This window comes from Poeciliopsis prolifica, unplaced genomic scaffold (assembly GCF_027474105.1).
Source record: "Poeciliopsis prolifica strain line A6 unplaced genomic scaffold, Auburn_PproV2 SCAFFOLD022, whole genome shotgun sequence".
NCBI classification, from domain to species: Eukaryota; Metazoa; Chordata; class Actinopteri; order Cyprinodontiformes; family Poeciliidae; genus Poeciliopsis; species Poeciliopsis prolifica.
Window position 1 is genome coordinate 6,792,652 of NW_026562397.1, and position 19,777 is coordinate 6,812,428.

General features: G+C 40.0%; 1 protein-coding gene across 7 annotated transcripts in view; it reads right to left on the reverse strand.

Moving 5' to 3' along the window:
• Positions 1-5,636: 5,636 nt before the first annotated feature.
• The window catches only part of LOC129370023 (muscleblind-like protein 1), a 70,525-nt gene continuing 56,384 nt past the window's right edge, over positions 5,637-19,777 (reverse strand). For 3 of the 7 annotated variants that reach the window (XM_055045776.1, XM_055045777.1, XM_055045775.1), the window contains 7 exons: positions 17,786-18,025; positions 15,612-15,665; positions 14,789-14,939; positions 12,555-12,590; positions 10,936-11,027; positions 10,542-10,615; positions 5,637-8,781 (listed from right to left, as the gene is read on the reverse strand). In XM_055045776.1, the coding sequence (XP_054901751.1) occupies positions 10,559-10,615; positions 10,936-11,027; positions 12,555-12,590; positions 14,789-14,939; positions 15,612-15,665; positions 17,786-18,025 (630 nt within the window). In that variant the 3' untranslated portion in view covers positions 5,637-8,781; positions 10,542-10,558. The remainder of the gene's footprint in view (positions 8,782-10,541; positions 10,616-10,935; positions 11,028-12,554; positions 12,591-14,788; positions 14,940-15,611; positions 15,666-17,785; positions 18,026-19,777) is intronic. The other 4 variants (XM_055045778.1, XM_055045781.1, XM_055045779.1 and 1 more) reach the window with 4 other exon arrangements.

Below are 19,777 nucleotides of genomic sequence, written 5' to 3' on the forward strand. Positions count from 1 at the left end.
TCAAATGAATGTTCATCAAGACCTAAGTTGCCCCATATTTGCCAATTGCTTATGTGGTAAATTGTCACATATTAATGCTGCCATTAAATTTGAATAGACAGGAAAAATGTTTAATGTTTGAGATTTTAAACAGCAATTGCCATTTAACTCTGCTTGTACAGCTATAAACTATCAACAAGTAATGCAGTTCTTTATCGATGCACATGCATCAATAAAATATTGCATTGTTACCAAGAACAAAAAATCAAATATCACCCCGTAAGCAAAGAGAAACTCTACTGTAAGAGTCAGCCAGTCATGTTTCTTAGATTTATGACAGGTATTAACATGTAACACAGGCAGATCATATGTTTATGTTTACCTTGCTCATAAAGAAGCACCAGTGATACTTGAATATTATCAAATAAAACACAACAATTTACCCGGTAAATAAAGGAAAACTGTACAGTTAAAGAAAGTCTGTCTGTAATGTGCCTCAAGGACTTTGTTGTGAAGTGACGTTACCAAAATAAGTCGAATCTATTTGACCTCGTGAACCAGTGACCTTGTGCGGTGTGTCAGGGGCCGTCAGAATACTCTAAACTCAGCGACCGTGTTGACTTTAACTTCACTGAAAACCTTCGGTTCGAAGAACTACGACACCTTTAGATACTGAAACTTAATTGGCGGGAGTGAGGAAACGACGAGACGGCAAGGAGAACGTGATTAGGCTGAAAATACAACAATGACCATAAGATTCCACCTCGGGTCACCGAAGGCAGGCCGTCCAACTGCTCAACCTCCATAAACATAAACCAAAGTTCAATGGAAAAAAAACAAAACGAAAAAAAAAAACTATTATTATCACAGAATCAGGTTTTTACAGACAAAGTTCACCTAAGTATTAACAGATGATCATAATTCATTGCTTTTGCCATCAACTGCTGAGTTTGCTGCCGAAATTCACAAAGCGGCAGTGCCATCTAGTGGCGCTGCGTGGAAGCGCATCTTTTTTCCAACACGCCTGCCCTCGCATGAACCCAGGGAGCTGAACACAAACGTTCTGGATATTATGGTTGCTCAACCAATTCTGCGATTAACGTGAGAAAACTGCAACACAAAGCATCTCGAATGGAAAAAGCGAGTCGTGCGAACCCAAATCCCGAAGCATGCAAGATCTGGTTAAAGCAGAAATGTGTTTCCTTAACCAACTGGATCCAGACTGGATCCCGTCAGAAACCCTGCTCAGCTGAACGAGGCACATGTTTCTATCTCGCCCAGGCGAAACCACGAAATCACTTTTATCGGCCGCATCGATCACCATGAATGTTTATCACATCAGCATCGGTGCTGAGTAATCAAAATGGTTTGTGGCAATCCGCAGTGATATATATTTGTCTCACATAAAAAAAAAAAATAATTAAAAAAAAACTCTGACCATCCACAATAAGGGGAAACTGACGGGATTTTGGAATCGCTTCTGCTTTTGCAGAGGCTTTGTTCACTTCAATAATCGCTTCCACAGCACGATGCTGCCTCTGGGTTTGCATTTTTTTTTTTTGTGAAATTGTGCGCAGGTGGCAACAGAAGCTTTTTTTCCCCCCTTTTTTTAAGCTTGATGATACATCAGGACGTATTTACCTCAACTACAATACAAATTGTTAACAGACCAGAAAACAGGCAAGATTTTTAGAAGCCCAAACGACATCACGACTGTTCGTGGTTTTGTGAACGTTTGCCACATTGTCTGCTGTACTTTGACTTTGAATATGTCAGCTGCACTGGGTATCTTTTGGAGTTGTGCTGCACTCATTTATTTTTTTAGAAGATAATTTAAGTAGATAAATGTAAAAAAAAAAAAAAAAAAATCAATAATTGAGCTGGCTTCTTCAGATTTCAGTTCTTTCATTTGAAAGTGTCTTGTTTAAAAGGTGCAAAAGTGTCCATGTCACTACTACGTTTCTGTACCTAGAAAAGGAATAGAAATTTTACCTTTTTTTGCAGAATAACAAATAAAATCATGGAAAGTAACATATCAAGTGCACATAGCGTACAAATACTAAAACATTTTAAATGTACAAATTGTGATATGTGAATATAGTTTTCTAAGCAAACATTTCTTTAATCAGTCTGTGTTTTGGTTTGACTCTGTATATTTTTTTTCCAACATTCAATTTTTACACATTCAATTTGAGGTAATATAACTTAGACAAGCTTCTTAAAATGCCTAAATGCATGAAACTCTCCACTTGAGTACGGGGTCAATCTACTAAATGTTGCATTTTCTGCCAAAACAATAATAATAAAAAATAAAAAAACTTGTTCCAATTAAATGTCAATTTAATCACAAATTGCTGCAAACCAAGCTGACGAAATAACTCCAAAGCAATCTGCATCAGTTGTAAATTTTATTACATTTTTCAAATTCATAACAGCAAGAATATATAGCAATACAGGCCCTATGAAAAAAAAACAAACAAAACAAAACCAAAAAAAAAAAACTTTTTCTCATAACACCACACAACCTGCAAAGTTGAAACATCACTTCAAAGGCTCTATTAAATACTCTACATGTCTTCTTGATTTAGTGCATGATGTCGTCTTCAGTAAAACCGAGGCGTACACGCTTTTCTGTCAGCTCCAAAAAAAAAAAAAAAAAAACGTACAGCACCCCACCCGTCTGTGAGCTCCTTCCTTATTTCGTTCCGATGATTGAAGTTTTATGGCTTAAGACTGTTGCAACCTACGCACGTCGTTCCCTGCGAGCGCCGTACCCAAACGAGGCGGACAGCATGCAAACGCAACGCATTCTTCCAAGGGGCCTGGAGCAGTAAAACAAGCAGAAACAAACTGCGGCAGAGGACAAGATACATCATCTCAGCACTACGAGCAGAAAAAAAACAAACATACAAATTATAAAGAGAAAAGCAAAACAAAACCCTTCAGTTTACATTATATCATAAATATAAGAAGAGTGTGCTTGTGGAAGAGGAAGGAGAACGCGAATGTTCAGAGCAAACGTTGAATATTCAAATGGCGCACGATTCAGAGTGCCGCGTGGTTGCATGGTTCACACTTGCTTGATTTTTACCAGTCCTTTTCGGTTCTGGATTTGGGAACCCACTCTCTTTTTGGAAAATCTTAAGAGGATGGCACTCGTCTTGTGAAACCGACGACATGATAAATTTGTGAACTGTGCCTCGGTTTGGCCAGGAACATTAACCCTGGAAACGTCCAGCAGATTCCAGAAACGTGTGGGAAGAAGAGAGTCTGTGGTTTGTGTCAAGCGGATGCAGGGAGGAGTCGCCTGTCATCTGGTGTTCAAGGTGAATGCAGCAGCAGGATGAGGGCAGATACCTAAACTAATCACAGATTCACTCAGCGTCCTGCAAAGGCTCCTCATCAAACAGTAAAATTCCTACAGAAACAGAAATTAATTGAATACATTAATAGATTTTTTAATAGTTTTTTTTTTTTTTGTATTTGTGTTAATGTGATACTGATATCTTCAATTAGCATATTTTATCTAGTTTTAGATCGCAAACGTCTACAGATTGTAAATAGTCACAATTTACCCCAAAACGTACATCTGAGACAGAATGATTTTATTAAAAAGTGTATAGACACACATCCTCTTTTTGGGCAACACGCGAATTTGAAGAAGTGAGGATGTGTACTTTAGACGCTGCAGATGCTGCAGTACGGCTGCGGACGCCTCCTGAAAGCTAATTCGTCAAGAAGGTGTTTAGTCTGTTTGACATATATTATTCAGAAGACGATGACAGTTATTCAGAGTTTTTTCCAAATTTTCTGGTACAATGCCAATTTGCTAGGTCTCCAAATTAGAATGTTTTTATGAAAGTTTTCCTGCTACAGGACAACTTGCCATATTACTCTTCACTCTCTGGTTCTGTTTTCAGAAAGAAGACTTGCTAATGACATAGTCGTTCACAGAAGGGAAAAAAACCAACCCAAAAAACCACGAAGAAACAAAACAATAGACCTGCAGAGATGTGCCCCGCCATCTTGGTTTCAGGGCAAAAACAAAAATATTCAAATTGCTGCATGACACGAAGAAATAATGAACAATTAAAAGAAGTTAATGGCATCGATTGACAATCGAAGTAATACTTTGACATTAATAATTTTTATTAATGATGCAGTTCTCTGAAACAGTTGTAAAAAAAAAAGTACAAATTATAAAACTTTTTCTGAAATGAACTCAGTTTTACCTGAGTTTAAACTTTCTGTGAACATCCCTGGGGGACGGCGCGCAAAGCAGAAAGTACCAATAAATTATCATAAAACTTGCAGACTTGGGACATTTTCGCATTCATTTAATGGGGGAAATCTTTGTTCAACCAGACCAGAAATCCTTGTTTTTTGGGTTTCATTTCTTTATCCAAGGACGAAGCACAGATATTGAAACGACAAGGACCCCATTTTCAATAATTATAAGCTATTTGGAATAAAACGTACATACAGGGAAAGCCTTATTGGCGGCGGTTTCTTTAGGACTCTGACGTCGCCCTGACATTTCTGTTCAATCCGTTCCATCAACCACAAGCACAGCTGACACAAACGGAAACCAAAATTACTCTTATAGCTACGGTGTTTGTGTTGCATGTATCATATCTCCCCAAGTGGTGAAACCTTAGTGAGTATAGTCTCTGAAAACCTTTTATTTTTTAAATAAAACCACTACTCTATGTTTTTTGTATTATATATCTATATATATATATATATATATATATATATATATATATATATATTACTGCATTACATTGATAAGATATTGTATACTGTAAATACATCTTTCTGTGTAAATGAGTTCTTATTCAATATTAGTGTGTTGTGAAGTTTATCATTATAATTTTTTTTTTTTTACCCGTCACTGTATTATATGTATTTCTGTTGACATGCATTCCACTCTGAGTAAAGGTAAAACAGACAGGACATGTTGTGGTAGGTGGGGCCTGGGATGGGGGCTGAGGGTGGGGGCGAGGGGGCGGTCTCGGCGCCGACCCGTCGACACAGACAGGTTAACGAACCCCCTCGGGTTCCCCCCACCCCCCTGCCGGGCCCCCGCCAGGCTCTTGTGTTGCAGGACGGCCATGGACGCCTCCTTCCAGAAGTTTTACCGGGCAAACTACAAGCTGCTGACAAAAAAGAGGGAGCAACACTTGGCCTTTTCTGTTTTTTCATAATTATAATTGTCAAGGTTTCCCCCAGAGACCATGCTAAGCCTGGTGTCCGGCGTGTTTTGGAGTTAAAAAATGTCCAACGTTTGCAGGCAATTGGGAAACATCCCTTGATAATTGTAGTCGGGGTTCAGATATTAATCTTCCAATCGTTCAATGACACATAAAGTCTGGAAAAATGCAAACATTTACAAAAAACTTAAATAGATAAGCAATGCTAAACCTGGTGGGGGCACAAGTAAAGCCTGGTGGCCCGCCAGGCTTATAGTACACCGGGGGAAACCCTGATTATTGTTGTTATTCCGCAAAGAGGCAGGAGAATGAGAAACTCAGCGCCCTCTAAATGCAAGCGATTTTTGTTCAGCCTTTCATAAAGAATTTTTTTTTTCTTTTTTGTTGTCCTAGCAAAATTCCCTGTCAACGTTTTTCTTTTTTATTCAAAATAAGATCTCAATATACACGATACTCTCTATTTTTATTTGCTTTTCTTTTCTTTCTTTTTTTTTTTTGGCTATGTACAGAAGTGCAAAAAAGTCGACCTTCGTTACGTCTTCATCGCCACAGTGTTCCCCTCACCCTGTCCCCCCCCGCCCTCCCCGTTGTTTGCGGTCGGCGGAGTTGGAGACGAGCGCGTCGGACCGCCGCCCGCCGAGTTCGCCTTCGCCCTGCCGGCCTGTAAAAGTGATTAAATATGCAGCTTGTCTTCCAACATGGCCCGATTTCCAGGGAGAGTAGAAACATTTCAACAATAGTTAATATTTGAAATGGATAGAAAATAACATCTTTACTCTAAACATCTATGAACTAGACTTTTTGATAACATTGTTTTTTGTTTGTTTTTTTTTTTTTACGCTTATAGGACGAGGTACAAACCTTACAATCGTTAAAATATTAGTCAGTTATTGACAAGCGTCGCCACAGTGACAACTCAGCCTCTCGTGTTTCTATTGTGTCAACACTGTTAGATACTCATATAAAACATCTTTGTTCAAAGAACACACACGAAACCAGACGAGAGAAATGAACAGAAGACGCATACGCTTCAACAATATGCATAACGTAGAAAATATTGAGCTTACAATCGTAACCGTACCAAAAAGAACAAAAAAAAAAAAAAAAGACCTCACGTGGAATTTTTGGGAACTCTGCGGATGGGAGGTCACATGCAGAAACACGCACGCACGCTGTACCTATTATACTCATTATTATAAAGATAAATATTATCCGCAAAACCAAAAAAGTAAGAACTAACATCAAAGTATTTTCCAAACAAAATGTTCACTCCTTGTCTGAGAAGGAAAACACAGACAGCCACGTCGTGTTCTGTGTGTGTTGCATTATGGCATGGATTAGGCAGCCGCATGGTTCAAAATGGCGTGTTGCATTGTGCTGACCCGATGGTACATGCTAAGGCTTCGGATGAGTAATACAATCAGGTTTCATTTTCTTGCCGCTTTCCAGCTGTCCTTGTCCGTCAATTAAAAATGTCTGAAGAACATCCAAACCACGAGAGAAACAAAACAAACAGTTTCAGAGATCTACTCTAAACACCCGGACCTTCTTTGGGCTGGCTGTCCTCCTGAAGTCAGCCCCTCTAGTCTACTCAGTACGACAGCGACACAGAAAGACTTTGGCTGACTATCCGAAAGACAGTTCTCAGGTATTAAACAAACACTCTTAAATACGTCGGACCACATATATATATATATATACACGCACGCACTACGCCGACTTTTCTTCGACGACCTGTCTTAGAATACGCATAACCATGAATAAGAAGAACAAATTATCATTATTTTTTTTTCTTCTTTTTCTGTTTTTAAAGAAAACAAAGATCATCACACCTCCACCAGCAGACTCTTCTTTACAGATTTCTTGTTTGCCTTCACAGCAGTTATTTTGTTGTTTTCGTCTTCATCCCAGAGAGACTCTACAGGTCTGCATGCAACTTGCGCTACCTTGAAACATTATTATCACTATTATTCGACTGAACTTTTTCACATTTTGCTACACGGCAACCACAAAACCTCAGAGTGCTTAAATCAAATTTGCTCTGTCCTGGACCGACACAAAGTAGCGCAGAGAAATGTGCCGCGTGTGTGAAGTCCAAGCGTTGATGAGCTCAAGATTTTCCAGTGGCTTTCAGGAAGTCACCTGCCTGCAAAATGTTGCATGAAGCGTTGGTGGCAGAAAACCTACGCTCCACGCAGCCCCGAACACACCGTCCCGACAACGAGACGCAATTCAGGCGGCGCTTGGAGGGAGGCTTTTCGCTAGCGGAACGGGAAGGTCGATCGGAGGCCATGAGAAGACGGAGGGAAGCGAACGCAGAAAAGCAGGAGAACGACTCAATACAACGCCTTACATCTAAATCTAACTGAGAACATGAGGCTATTTCACAGTTGTGCCATTTTATAGCTAAGAATTGGCAAAAGGTTTCAGTCTTTAGATGTGCAACAAAACAACTGCAGCTCTCCTCGCAGCAAAAAGTGGCGCCACAAAAGTATATCATTAGTGGAAAAAAACCCAAAAACGATTGCGCTACTTTGTGTTGGTCTGTCACAAAAGACAAGTTTGTAGTTGCAGAGTGAAAAAAATGTGGAAAAGGTGATATGAATAGTTTTGCAAAGCACATGCTGGCACAGAAAGACGGATTGTTATGTTTGCAGGTTCGCATTTCTGAACAGCTAACAGATATCGAAGAATATAGTCAAAACAAAAAATGTAAAAAGGTTTCCATCAGTAGAATATTTAGGGTGCAATAATCAGCGGTGCTTAACGGGAATTACAGGTAATGACAGGTCATGTGGCTGGACACATGTCCTGAAAAAAGAGCAAACCCCTAAACCAGACGCGTATGACTTAAAGGGAATTGTTGAGTTTAAAACTTTGTAACACTGCTTGAATACAATTCCTGTCTACTTTGAGATGCATGGCACTTTACAGGGATTCCTGTAAGGTTAAAGACGTGTGCTTAAGAGATAAAAAGGTAGGCTACAAAGGTTTGAAAGACACATCACAGACATTCAGTTGCTTTCTTGCGCAGGCAAATTCCCTCATCACTGTTAGAAGAACAGAACCAGATAGAACAACAAAAAACAAACAAACAAAAAATAAAATTATTGTGCATGCATATGTGGTTCAGTCAGATTATCTGTTCCTTTACTTTAACTGAGATACAAGGTGCACCTTGGTGTAAACAAATGAACACATTGACATTCGAAAAACCAACAACCAATAAACGAACAAGACAACGCAAGAGTTGATTCTTGGTCAGCGGACGTACCGATTCAGTCCCGACGACTGCTCCTCCCTCATGAACCTTGTGTTGACATTCAAAATGTGTCTGGTGAATAAAGGTCAGTCGCCTCTGCAAAACGAGAGGCAAGTCTTGAAATACAAATGACGCGCTTCTAATTCTTTGTTTTTGTTTTTGTCTGTTGTCGCGTGAAACTGTGCAGGAACGTCACATGAGAACGTTGTTCCTTCTACGCTGACATGCAGATTTTATTCCAAAGCCACTCGGCTCTCGCTGTTACTTGTATGAAGGTTGACCGTTAATCTTGGACTTGACACCAGCACGCTCCATCTCCAGTTCCATCTGGGCAGGTTCAAAGGAAGAAAGAAAGAAAACAACACAGACATTTTGATTAACATTACTCTTCTTATTATTATGGATTACGATACTTTTTGAAGCTCTGCCTTTTTGAGGTGCGGACACTTTAACAGTCTCCACCTCTAGTCTAGTCAAAGTAAATTCCCACCCACACACGTGACATTTTCAGGTCTTCAAATCATGAGAAAAAATATCATCTTAGCTGTGCTAACACTGCATAACCCAAGATATGACAGCAAGAGTTTCTCTTGCTTTGTTTTGTCGAGGCTTGAGAGAACCTGCTAACATGAAGGCCATTATCATTTTGAGAATAGTGTTTTAGACTAATTTAAATCAACCCCTTAATTTGATGTGTGGACTAACATCATATGTTCTCCAAAACAGTTGATGCACGAGTCCATTCTAATTAGTTCCCATCATTTTTTCCCCCATCCCATCATTTCATCTCAATTGAAGTTTTGATTGTCTTTTGTTGATTCCGAATAAATCTTAAATCCCGAGATTCATAAAATTACGCGATTATTCTTTTCGTGTGAGAAGATCAGAAGATCTTTGAGGGGTTTATTTCTAAACATCAAAGTGATTAAATGTAGATTAACTCTGTTTAATTATAAACAATACAAGTCCAGACACAATGTAGCAATAATTATTTATAAGAAAATTTGTTAGTGATTAAAAAAAAGTCACTTTTTGTTTAATTTCAAGTAAAAAAAAAAAAAAAAAAAAACAACATCAGACAAATTCACAGAACATTAACAAAAATGAGTGCAATATTTTGCTAACTTTAAAACAAATGGGAAAAGTTTTCTATAAATTTAAGGCCTGGAAGAAGTTGGATTGGAAGCTGCTCTTTATTTTTGAACATTATCCTGCTGATCATAATCAGTTTTCTTGACAAGTGGCAGCATGCAGCAGTTTCTTCTTTCAAATAGAACAAAGTTCCCAGAGCTTATAGAAGAGAAGCAGGCCGACTGCTTAAAGGTTTCTTCACCATAGCTGATGCAGTGGCGTCTAATCCAGTGGGGAACAGTGACATCACCAAAAGGCTAAACCCCACCCATTCTTCCTCCAACCTCTTTTTCTCTGTGGACTAAAACATATTTTTTTTTCAGATCCTCAGACGGTTCCTTGCCATGACAAACTTCCAGTGACCAGAAAGAGAAAGTGTGAGAGCGATAGCACCAAATTTAACACACCTGCTCCCCATTCACTCCTGACACCTTTTCATGCAAGCGAGTGACATGACAGCAGGAGAGAAAATGGCTAATTGGGCCCAATTTGGGCATTTTCACTTAAGGATGTGTGCTCACTTTTGTCACTCATGATTTCGACTCGAAATCATGAGTCTAAATTTTAGACGTTATGTGGGCTGAGTTATTTTGAGGGAGCTGAAAATTAACGCTCTTACACAAGCTGCACACTAATTTAGATTGTATAAGTCATATTTTCAGTACAGTCCCATGAAGCATGATACAATATTTTACTTCTCACTTTAGTAAAATATTACATTCTACTTTTTAAAGCCAACCTGGATTTTGTTTGCCACAATCTAATTCTTTGCCTCATTTGACCAAATTATTCGCTTCAAGTTTCTTCACTATGGATGCCAATCAGTGTGGACAACAATTTCAGTCCTTTTCTCGCCGTTTCAGCGAAACATTTGACTCCAGTGAACCATCTACGCTGTGTTGAAACGGTTTTTGACAGGAACTGTGCAAGACACTCTAATAGGAGGAAGTACATACTGTTCTGACAGAGACTCCTACATCTGGGTCACATACTTGTGACTAGTCAGATGGTCCGCAGATATTATTGGAATCTGACGGAGAGGAGAGAAGAGAAAACAGGAAGACAAGGGAAAACAGAGAGAGTTAGCAAACGGGCCGAACAAAACGAGGACAAACAGCACTTCATGTGAAAGGCGAGCATGGCGAGCGCGTAGAAACAAAACCACACATGACTAGCAAAAGATCAGAGACGAGCCTCTGTTTTCCCTTCGTGCATTATTTATGAGGAAGCGCAACAGAATCATATCATTCAAAGGAAAACAGAAAAGCCGGAGCTGATTTGAAAAAAAAAAAAAGATAAAAAAAGTAATAATGTGAAAGAAAGTGAGAGAAGGCAGGAAGAGGAGCAAACCTGGTTGGCTGTTGCTGTTGCAAAGGGAACACTTGTGGCAGGTGTGGTGGCTGCAGACACAGTGGCTGGAGAAGCACCGTGCATCATGGGTACTTAAAGGAAAGATCACACAGGCAAGATGAACCATACGAGAGTTAAAGCTGTTCATGCTTTGAACCTCATTTTCATGTCTGTGCTCAGACTGCTGATAAACATGAGAGAAGTCTCTAGTTATATGTTTTTTTTTTTTTGTAAAGTAGCTGCAAGTCTTTTCTTTTTTGAGTGAATTTAACATCTGCGACTGAGTGAAGCTACTTGGTCAGAAACATGGACTATAGATTGGCAAACAAAGGGTGAGAGGATGTTGTCTAAGTCACTTTATTCATTGCACATTTCCACTCTCAGTCAGAATCACAACAGGATCTTTTCATTAAATCCATTAAAGTAAGCCTGACACGGCTGTGTCAGGCTTACTTTATTGTTGTGCTGAGAACAACAATCTTCAGTGCAGACGTGCTAACTTCAGGAAGACTCTGTGTTTTTTTAAAGGGCAGTGAGGCATGTAAAAATAAAGAAGCAGAAAGATGCAACCTTTTTTCCTACTGAGGCATGCTGGCTGTTCATTCAGACTGGATATTCTGCTTCTTCTCCATCACATACTTTTGAAATTTTGGTGAATTTTATTTTACTTTTTTACAGAATTTTTCTATTAGTTGGAGCTACGTATCAATGTCTGCACCCACCTGGGACATTTTGGTAGAAAGATGTAAAGTTGTTCTTTGTTTTTCATATGAGGATGCAACTGTTATTTACTGTTTTTTAATGGCAGTGTCAAGATAAGTTAATGTATAAAGTTGCTCAAGATCTCACACGCACAGCAGGATATTGCCTCGGCTTCTACTCTGAATAATTAAAGAGCAGTCGCTGCAGAAAGATGAGAGAGGGAGATATATCGAACGCTGTTTAATTATGGGTCTGAAAATTGGATAAAATCCGCATTAGCAGTTCCTGAGGTTTACAGAAACAAAAGATTTGAAGTCGTCCGCGAGTCTTTGATTAGTGCATCGCTACAATCAAGTTCTCCTAAATACTAGTGAGGTGTTATTTTATGTCTTGAACAACGTAAAGTTCAAAACTTAATATTTAGAAAAACAAATGTTCACCCAGGTGCTGAAATGTTAAGTGCCAAATAAATAAAAAAAATCTCAAATTATTGTCGCAGCAAATTTAGTTCCCTCTAATATTTCTGCTCCAATTAAAAGTTCTCTCATGTTTAAGTGGCTTTTCACAGCCTGACAGTAAAATGAAGTACTGCAGAGGTTAGAGCGCTTCAGATGGAGACATAATGAAGCAGGGGAATTAAAACTGCAACAAGCTTTAGGTGACTTAAGAGCTAAAAAGAGTAGAAATGTATTTCTTAAAGACGTACTGAGCAGTCCAGCAAAACCTCCAATTGATATAGAAAAATCTCCTTAATTAACAATTTTGCAATTCAAGCTTAAGCTGCCGTAAAGAGACTGTAACTTCAGTCGAACGTTTTGCAGGGTGAATGATGTGCTCAAAATAACAGGACGACTTAAAAGTGACAGGAGAGACCACAGAGGACTCAAACATGATTAGTAAGGAAAGCTGGCACCTACCAACACTTGTTGCAGGTGTCATGCACAAAATCGAGCCTGCCCATCATGCATTGCAACAGGGATCGGAGTGAATGGGAGGGGAATGTGGGGTGAGGGGTTAAGAGGGACAAGACAGCAAAGAAAAATAAATACATTTTAGAATCACACAACACTGGATTTGACCTGGAAATGAACAAATTACGCTCAGAGTGGGTTAAATGGCCGGGCTGAACTGAATTGCTTCAGCCCGCCATTGATACTGATTATGAGAAATAATAGGGTACATAATAGCCTGAATTTGCCGGTCCATTGAATTAAAATTAAATACTAGCGGTGGCCTCATTTCACCAGTGGCCTCACAGCAACTCACCAGTGGCCTCACAGCAACTGTTTGCACCATGAAATATTTGAGTGACCTCCTTTTTTGAATCCCCTAAGTGCGCCGTGGTGACCTGACAGCCCGGTGGAGGGAGACATACGAGGAACTGCTGGGAATCGATGGCGAGCTATTCTTAGGCTGTCAGACGAGAACACTGGCCACACTGTCAGATGACTCTGCAACGTCTAGAGAGGTACTCTGCAACAAGGCTGTCCTTGTGTGTGTGTACGTATGTATTTGCATGCATGTACTTGATTATACCACACTCTTTAGGTGGAGGGTGTGTCCTTCTTACTTTTGATGATCCAGTAAGATCCTGTCAAACATCGACATCTGGTTAACTGAGCTAGAAGCCATTTTGGTTCCCTGATTGTCTGATGGCTTGGTTGTTTTGGGTTTCTTTTTCAACAGAAAGCAATTTGTAAAGAAGATGATACATCAATTGCTTGGTTTGGCCTAACATAGCCTCCAGAGCAAATGTTTGTACGTTTGTCAATCTGCCACAAAACCTAAATTCATGCTGTTTCAAAATATTGACTTACAAAGGCATTCATACCCCTTGAACTTATTCTAATTTTCGCAGCTGAGAGCTGCATTTTGTCGCTGAAAGCTTTTCACTTTTATATTCCCACATCAGATCCACTGTTCTCAATCGCACCTAATTCAAAAGTAGAATCAATCTCTATTTGATCTTGGCCTCAGAGGTTTGATGGAGAACATTAGTAAACAAGCCGCATCACTAAGGAAGGTGTCCGGCAGGTCTTTGAACATCTCATTCAGCACTATGCAGTTGATTCCTAAATTTCCCCACTGTGGGATAATTAGGGGTATTTCTATTCTATTCTATTCTATTCTATTCTATTCTATTCTATTCTATTCTGTTCTATTCTATTCTATTCTATCCCACAACAAAACAAGAACGGCACAACTGCAAACCTACCAAGAGAAGACACAAATCTCCACCTAAACCAGACAGTGTGGTAATCAGTTAAATGACTGCAGGATTCATTTAATCCTGTAGAAACTGCAGAATCTATTTGCTATTAGTTTCACAATCCACAAATCCCTTCACGAAACGGTGTCAAGATAAAAACCACTGTTGAAAGAAAGCTGTAAGAACTCCCAGTTTGTAAAACCACAGAAAACCGACATCCTTCATCCTATTTTACTGGATCAACTTCATGGATCCAGTAAAATACATGTCATCATGGTGACCTTTGCCGCGTGTCTTTTCTTTCTCTCATTTTCCTTCTTTTGTGTCATAAGACTTTCAAATAAAGGCCAAAAAAAAAAGATACAAAACTTTCCAAAATGAAAACCTGTTAGAAGCAGAAATAAAAAGTCGGGGATTTAGTGAAGGTTCACCTGCTGGCTGGAGATTGACCCAAAACAATGAAAGGCTTTTTGTCAACACATATTCATTTATTTTTTCTTAATGGCTCGGGGCGAGTCCTGACTTGAATCTCACTGATCATCTGTGCCACAACAACCAATCGTCTCTCTGTTGACTCAGACTGAGCTTTGGCTACGAAAAGGTCAAATAGTTCCAGTCTAGCTTTTTTGCTTTTTCATTCCAAATATTTCATCATTTTCTACTTCACAATAATTCACTAGTTTGTGTTGGTCTTGCAAATTAAGGTGTTTGAATATTATGTTTGGAAAAAAGTTCAAGGTGTGTGAATACATGACTAAAGTACTGTATGCAGTAAAGATCATGCAAGTTGTTTAGCATGACACTGACACACAAAAAAAAACACACATTCAGCCATTCTTTAGTGATGCTAAAACATACATCCAGGAGCGACTAAGCAGCCTGCATTATGACAATATTTGCATATAAAACAAAACAAAACAAAAAAAAAAAACAAGGTTCTACCTGATGGTATGAAGGCAGCCTGCTGCTGAAACTGCATGTTGGCCAGGGCCTGTTGGTACTGGAAAACGCCAGCATTGAACATAGTGTTGGCACCGTTGGCTTTTTCAAGTGCAGGTCTCTTTGGTAAAGGAGGCAAGACAGGAGGGAGCCCCTGATAAGGGGGATGACGCCAAAAGAAAGGGACGGGGGTGAGAGAAAGACAAAGAGTGGCGACAGCAGGAGTCAGATGAGAGAGAAGAGAGAACTCCATTAGAAAGCAAAGTTTCCGTCTTGCTAGAGCTAATACACACGAAATGAATTAGGCTACGTTAAAGTTAGAGCAGCACGTAATGTGGTGCTGCCGAGCTAAGTCAGCTACATCAGCAATACTAAACAGCTTCATGGCTTATGTAAAGGATAAGACATCATAATTTTATTAAAGAATACATGAACATTGATAGTACAAGATCTAGTTCTCATCATTGGTCAGTGAAGAGAAATGAGATATTTAGCGTGGGACATGTTAATATCGTTTTGACACCTTTCTCGACAATTATTCATGCAAAATGAAAAATAACATCGACATGCAAAGCCTACCAAGACACTAATAAAGACTGTAACTGAAGGCTCACCAAAAGGCGATGAACTAAATTATGAGTTTCCATTTGTTGAGCAAATATTTCTGGCGTTTTGAACTAATTTCTCGAGCGAGAAAATGCTCTGTAAACAGAGTTAAGGCGTCACATGAGTTCATCCCCAATCGGCGCTCCCTCAGTTTCAACAGTTAATGACATGTATAACACCGTGGCGACATGCCAAGCTAAAAGGTGAAAGGTCATAGTACCAGGTCAAAAGTTGCGTCGAGGGGTCGCTTCAGTGATTTGACAGCCGACTGAGTCTTAATTAGCAGGCAGCGAGCGCGTGATGCGGCAATGGGCCAATGGGGTTCAAGCGCAATAACATAAACCAGCAAGCGAAGGCGCGTCATGGAGCAGAGGGGGGGCGGCAGTGCAGTGTGGGTCGGAAAACAAACAAACAAACAAACAAACAAAATAAAGAAATCATTTGAATGCAATATACACCACTTACAAGACTACAGCATGCGCTTAGGGTTACTGGAATGAACATTTACAGTTAGCAAGGAAATTCATGTTCATCAATCGGAGAGGGAAAAAAAAATGCTGTAAGGAGAGGAGGATCAGCTCACCTTCTTTTTTTTAGTTTAATGAAGGGGAAAAGGAAACTGTCAGTCACTATCAATTCAGGTTTAACCAGAACATATTTCGATGATAGCATTTGAAGCTGAAGTTTATTGACTGGGCTTTCAGGAGACCAGAGTCGATTTTTGGCTGCTTAAGCCGCAAAACCCATCAGTTATCCCTCAAAGCCGAGGCTTCCTGCTCTGATCGCTGATCATTATTTTATAAACGATGTGGCAGCATTAGCTTAGACACTACACCGGGTTCTATGGAAAGAACCCGGTGTAGTGTATTTTATTCTGCTGAATGATAAAATAAGTGCCTCATTTTGTCTTAATGTGTCCAAACATTGTTTTCCTTTACCCACGGAAGAGTTGTAGCTGAACACACCCCTTTTTTGTTTGTCTGTCACATCTGCTTTCCCAGAAAACCTTAAAAATCAACAATTATGGCAGTGATTAAGTTTCCATCCACTGTCAGTCAAAGGGTTAGAGGTGGGGTAAAACTCAAACAATTAAGTCGTCATTCCATCTCAGGGTGCCGACATGTTTATCCAAGCTATTTTATTTGATGCAGGACTTACCATTGCTTTGTACCAAGGTTGTACGTTTCTATATCTTTCAGTGGAAGTTTATTTCATCCGTCTTTTTATACATCTTTATGGGTGCCCATAAGAGTGGATGGCGGTGTTTATGTTTAATTTACGGCCTTGTGACATATCATCTGCGAACCAGGTTGTTGAAAGTCTTTTTGACCTTATGCTCTAATCCTAATTAGGTACTTCAGTGTCTTATTTACTGCAAAGTGTTAAACCTCATTAAGCCACTGGAGGTTATTTACTGGCATCTTTAATCTGGGAGTCTTACATGGTTGGCCTATTGTACTTTGCATAACCTGCAGCCATATTAGTGTCTATGATTTTGAATTTAAAATGAAATATTCATACAGCTTGTCCGCAGAAAGAAGCATGAACAGAGTTTCCTCTAGATATCTATCAGGTCAGCAGCCTTCCCCATGACTGTGCAGGCCATAATATGATCGCTACATAACATTTATATAATAAGCCATTTTTTTTATTTATTTATTTTTTTTAATTGGTGTAAAAGTCTAAGTTTCCAAGCCACATAATTTTGGGTTGTTACTGTCTGTAAGCCATAATTGTCAAAATTCCATGTAATAAAATATTTCACAATTTCCCTCCCAATCTAGATTTGAGTTTGGCTTTCTACTCTTTCTTTTTCTTTCCTTTCGATGAATATCAGCAGTAAACACAATATTGTTTTTCTTTTAGGCATATGCAGGAACATCTTAGCATGAAAGCTAATTCTCTCTGGATTTACCTGCACAATGTCATCTACAGCACTTAGCTAAGCAGAACTTCATTGTGTGTCCCTAGAGAAAGCCATCTCTGCATTGCAGAAACGGCACTAACTGGAGCACTAGTCTCCACACAGTTGTCCTCTCAGCAAAAAAATTTAGCACAGGCTAACTATTGACTGAGCAGCGAAATACACGGCTAATGAAGCAGCAGAACAAGGGCGAGTGTAGAGAGGAGCAGAAGGCTCAGTCACATCCTACTGCAGTCAAGTAAGCATGTGTATCTTTAATTGCATAGTGAGTTATAGTTGTACACTGCAGATGTAATGGAGAATTTCATGAGTAGGACAGAAGCGTCTTCCTCTGCACGTAAGAGGTTCGGTGGCTCCAAATTTCAAAATTTCACAAAGCAAATCAAGAATGAGTTGGGAATATCCATCTGAATTTATCTCTTCCATACTTTCCTGTGCTTTGGCGGTGTAATTATCGGACAGATACCCACCAAGGCAGCGGCGGCCGCAGCCTGGTTGACTTGGTGCTGGGCGGCTTTGATTTTGGCCTGCAGGTGAGCCGGGGGGTGGAAGTACTTGCACTTCTCCCTCGAGCAGCGGCCCTTTATGTAGTCCATGCACACAGTGACTGTGTTGTCATTTGTGTCAATCATAGTGCTGTCTGACGGATGGGCGAAGCGGCAGTCGTTCTCCCCTCGAGTGCAGTTACCTCGCTGGTACTCCCGGCAAACCTGGGCAAGAAACAGAACAGGGAACATCAGGCATCAGCATCAGGACAAGACAGAAGTGATCTCCTCCCACTCTTTACTGTCTGTCCTCCCAGATTCGTTCAGAGCACGACAAACTGTTTTCCTGTCAACAAATAATTCTCCCAAATGAGCTGCACACTCCTGCAGCTCCTCTGAAACAATGACTCCTTTGTTGTTTCCTGATTAAAAATGTCCTACTTTACCTGCAAGTTTATCTGGACATCCGTTTCTCTGTGACTCCGGAGTCGTGTCATGTTCTGTGCCTTCTCAAATTACAGACTGAACTGCGAGACGTTCAGAGCCTGGGATTTCATTGCGATCTTTAACGCTACTTCGAGCTTCCTCACAACCTCAATCCTGATCTGTTTGGTGCGTTTGTGATCTTTGTCATGCTAATTGTTCCTTAAATTTGTTTAATCAAACTTTATAGAATGAAAAGAGTTATACCGTTTACTTAGAGGTGTCGGAGTAAAGGGGGTATAAATGCCTGATTACATTGATGAAAAAGAAAAACACCAATTTGTAGTCTGTCACATGCAATTCCAATCAAATAAATTAAGAATCTGGTGGTAAAAGGATAAAATATGAAAAAAAAAAGTTTATCAATTTGACTTTAGAACTTTACATCGTTTCTAAGCTGCATTTTCATCATTAGTCCTCGTGACAAACTTGTCAACTTCTGTTGATTGACACACCGACTTGCATTTGTTGTTCAAGTGAGCATTTTCGTTGTTGTTCCCACGACGGACAGAAGGGGGCAGCATCTCCACGACCTCGGAAGGAAGGTAAGGAGGGACATAATTGCTTCAGTATGAAATTTACTGGCTTAAGTGAGGCCCATGGGAAATATGCGGCTGGTTCGCCTCTGGGGAGGCTTTAACTGACGCAATCACCTGAATACACATAATAAATAACACAGAGAGACGCACAAAACCCGGGTACACACACACACACACGCACACAAAACAAACATTTTCTCTGGTGACTCAAAGCAATGATTGACCTTAAAGAAGCATGTCTCCACCTGGCTGTTTTTCGAAGCTGCATTTTCGCCATTAGACCTCGCAGAGTGAAACATGTTTTCATGGCGGGCTGAACGGACCGGCGTTTCTATGATGACACAAGGCCTGTTTACAAGTCTGTTATCTGGAAAGCAACTCTGACGAGACAAACCCCCGTTCGCCAACACCGACTAACATTGGAGACTGACATTACATCCATCTTATTCCTCTTACCCTTGCTACACCTCCTTGGGTTTTCAGTTTTATTTTTTTTTTGTTGTTGTTTTTTTTCTTTGTTGTTCTTTTAAAGCGAGATCGCCTTGTTGTCGGGCTGATGTTGGCGGGGCAGGCAGGCGAGGGAGAACAGAAGATATTAGCAGGGCTGATGAATAAAGAGCAAGCGACTGACCGATGGCGAGTGAGGAGACAGAGGTGCCGCCAAAAAAGATCAGAAGGCAAGAGACGACTAAACGATAACAGATTAGGCGTTCGGGGGCGGCAGGTGTGAGCCGGCGAGCGTCTCCTCACAGTTACGCATTAGCAGGAGTTAAATCAGTGAAACTGATTCACTCCACAAACACACAAAGGGCCCCTTAATCATATTTTTGGCCCCACTTTAACTGTCCCTCTGGGACATTTGCATCAGCAGGGCTGCAGGTAAGGAACAAATGATTTAACGCACATGGAGATAATGATGTAGTGAAGCAGATTAGGAAGAGAAGTCTGAGACGAC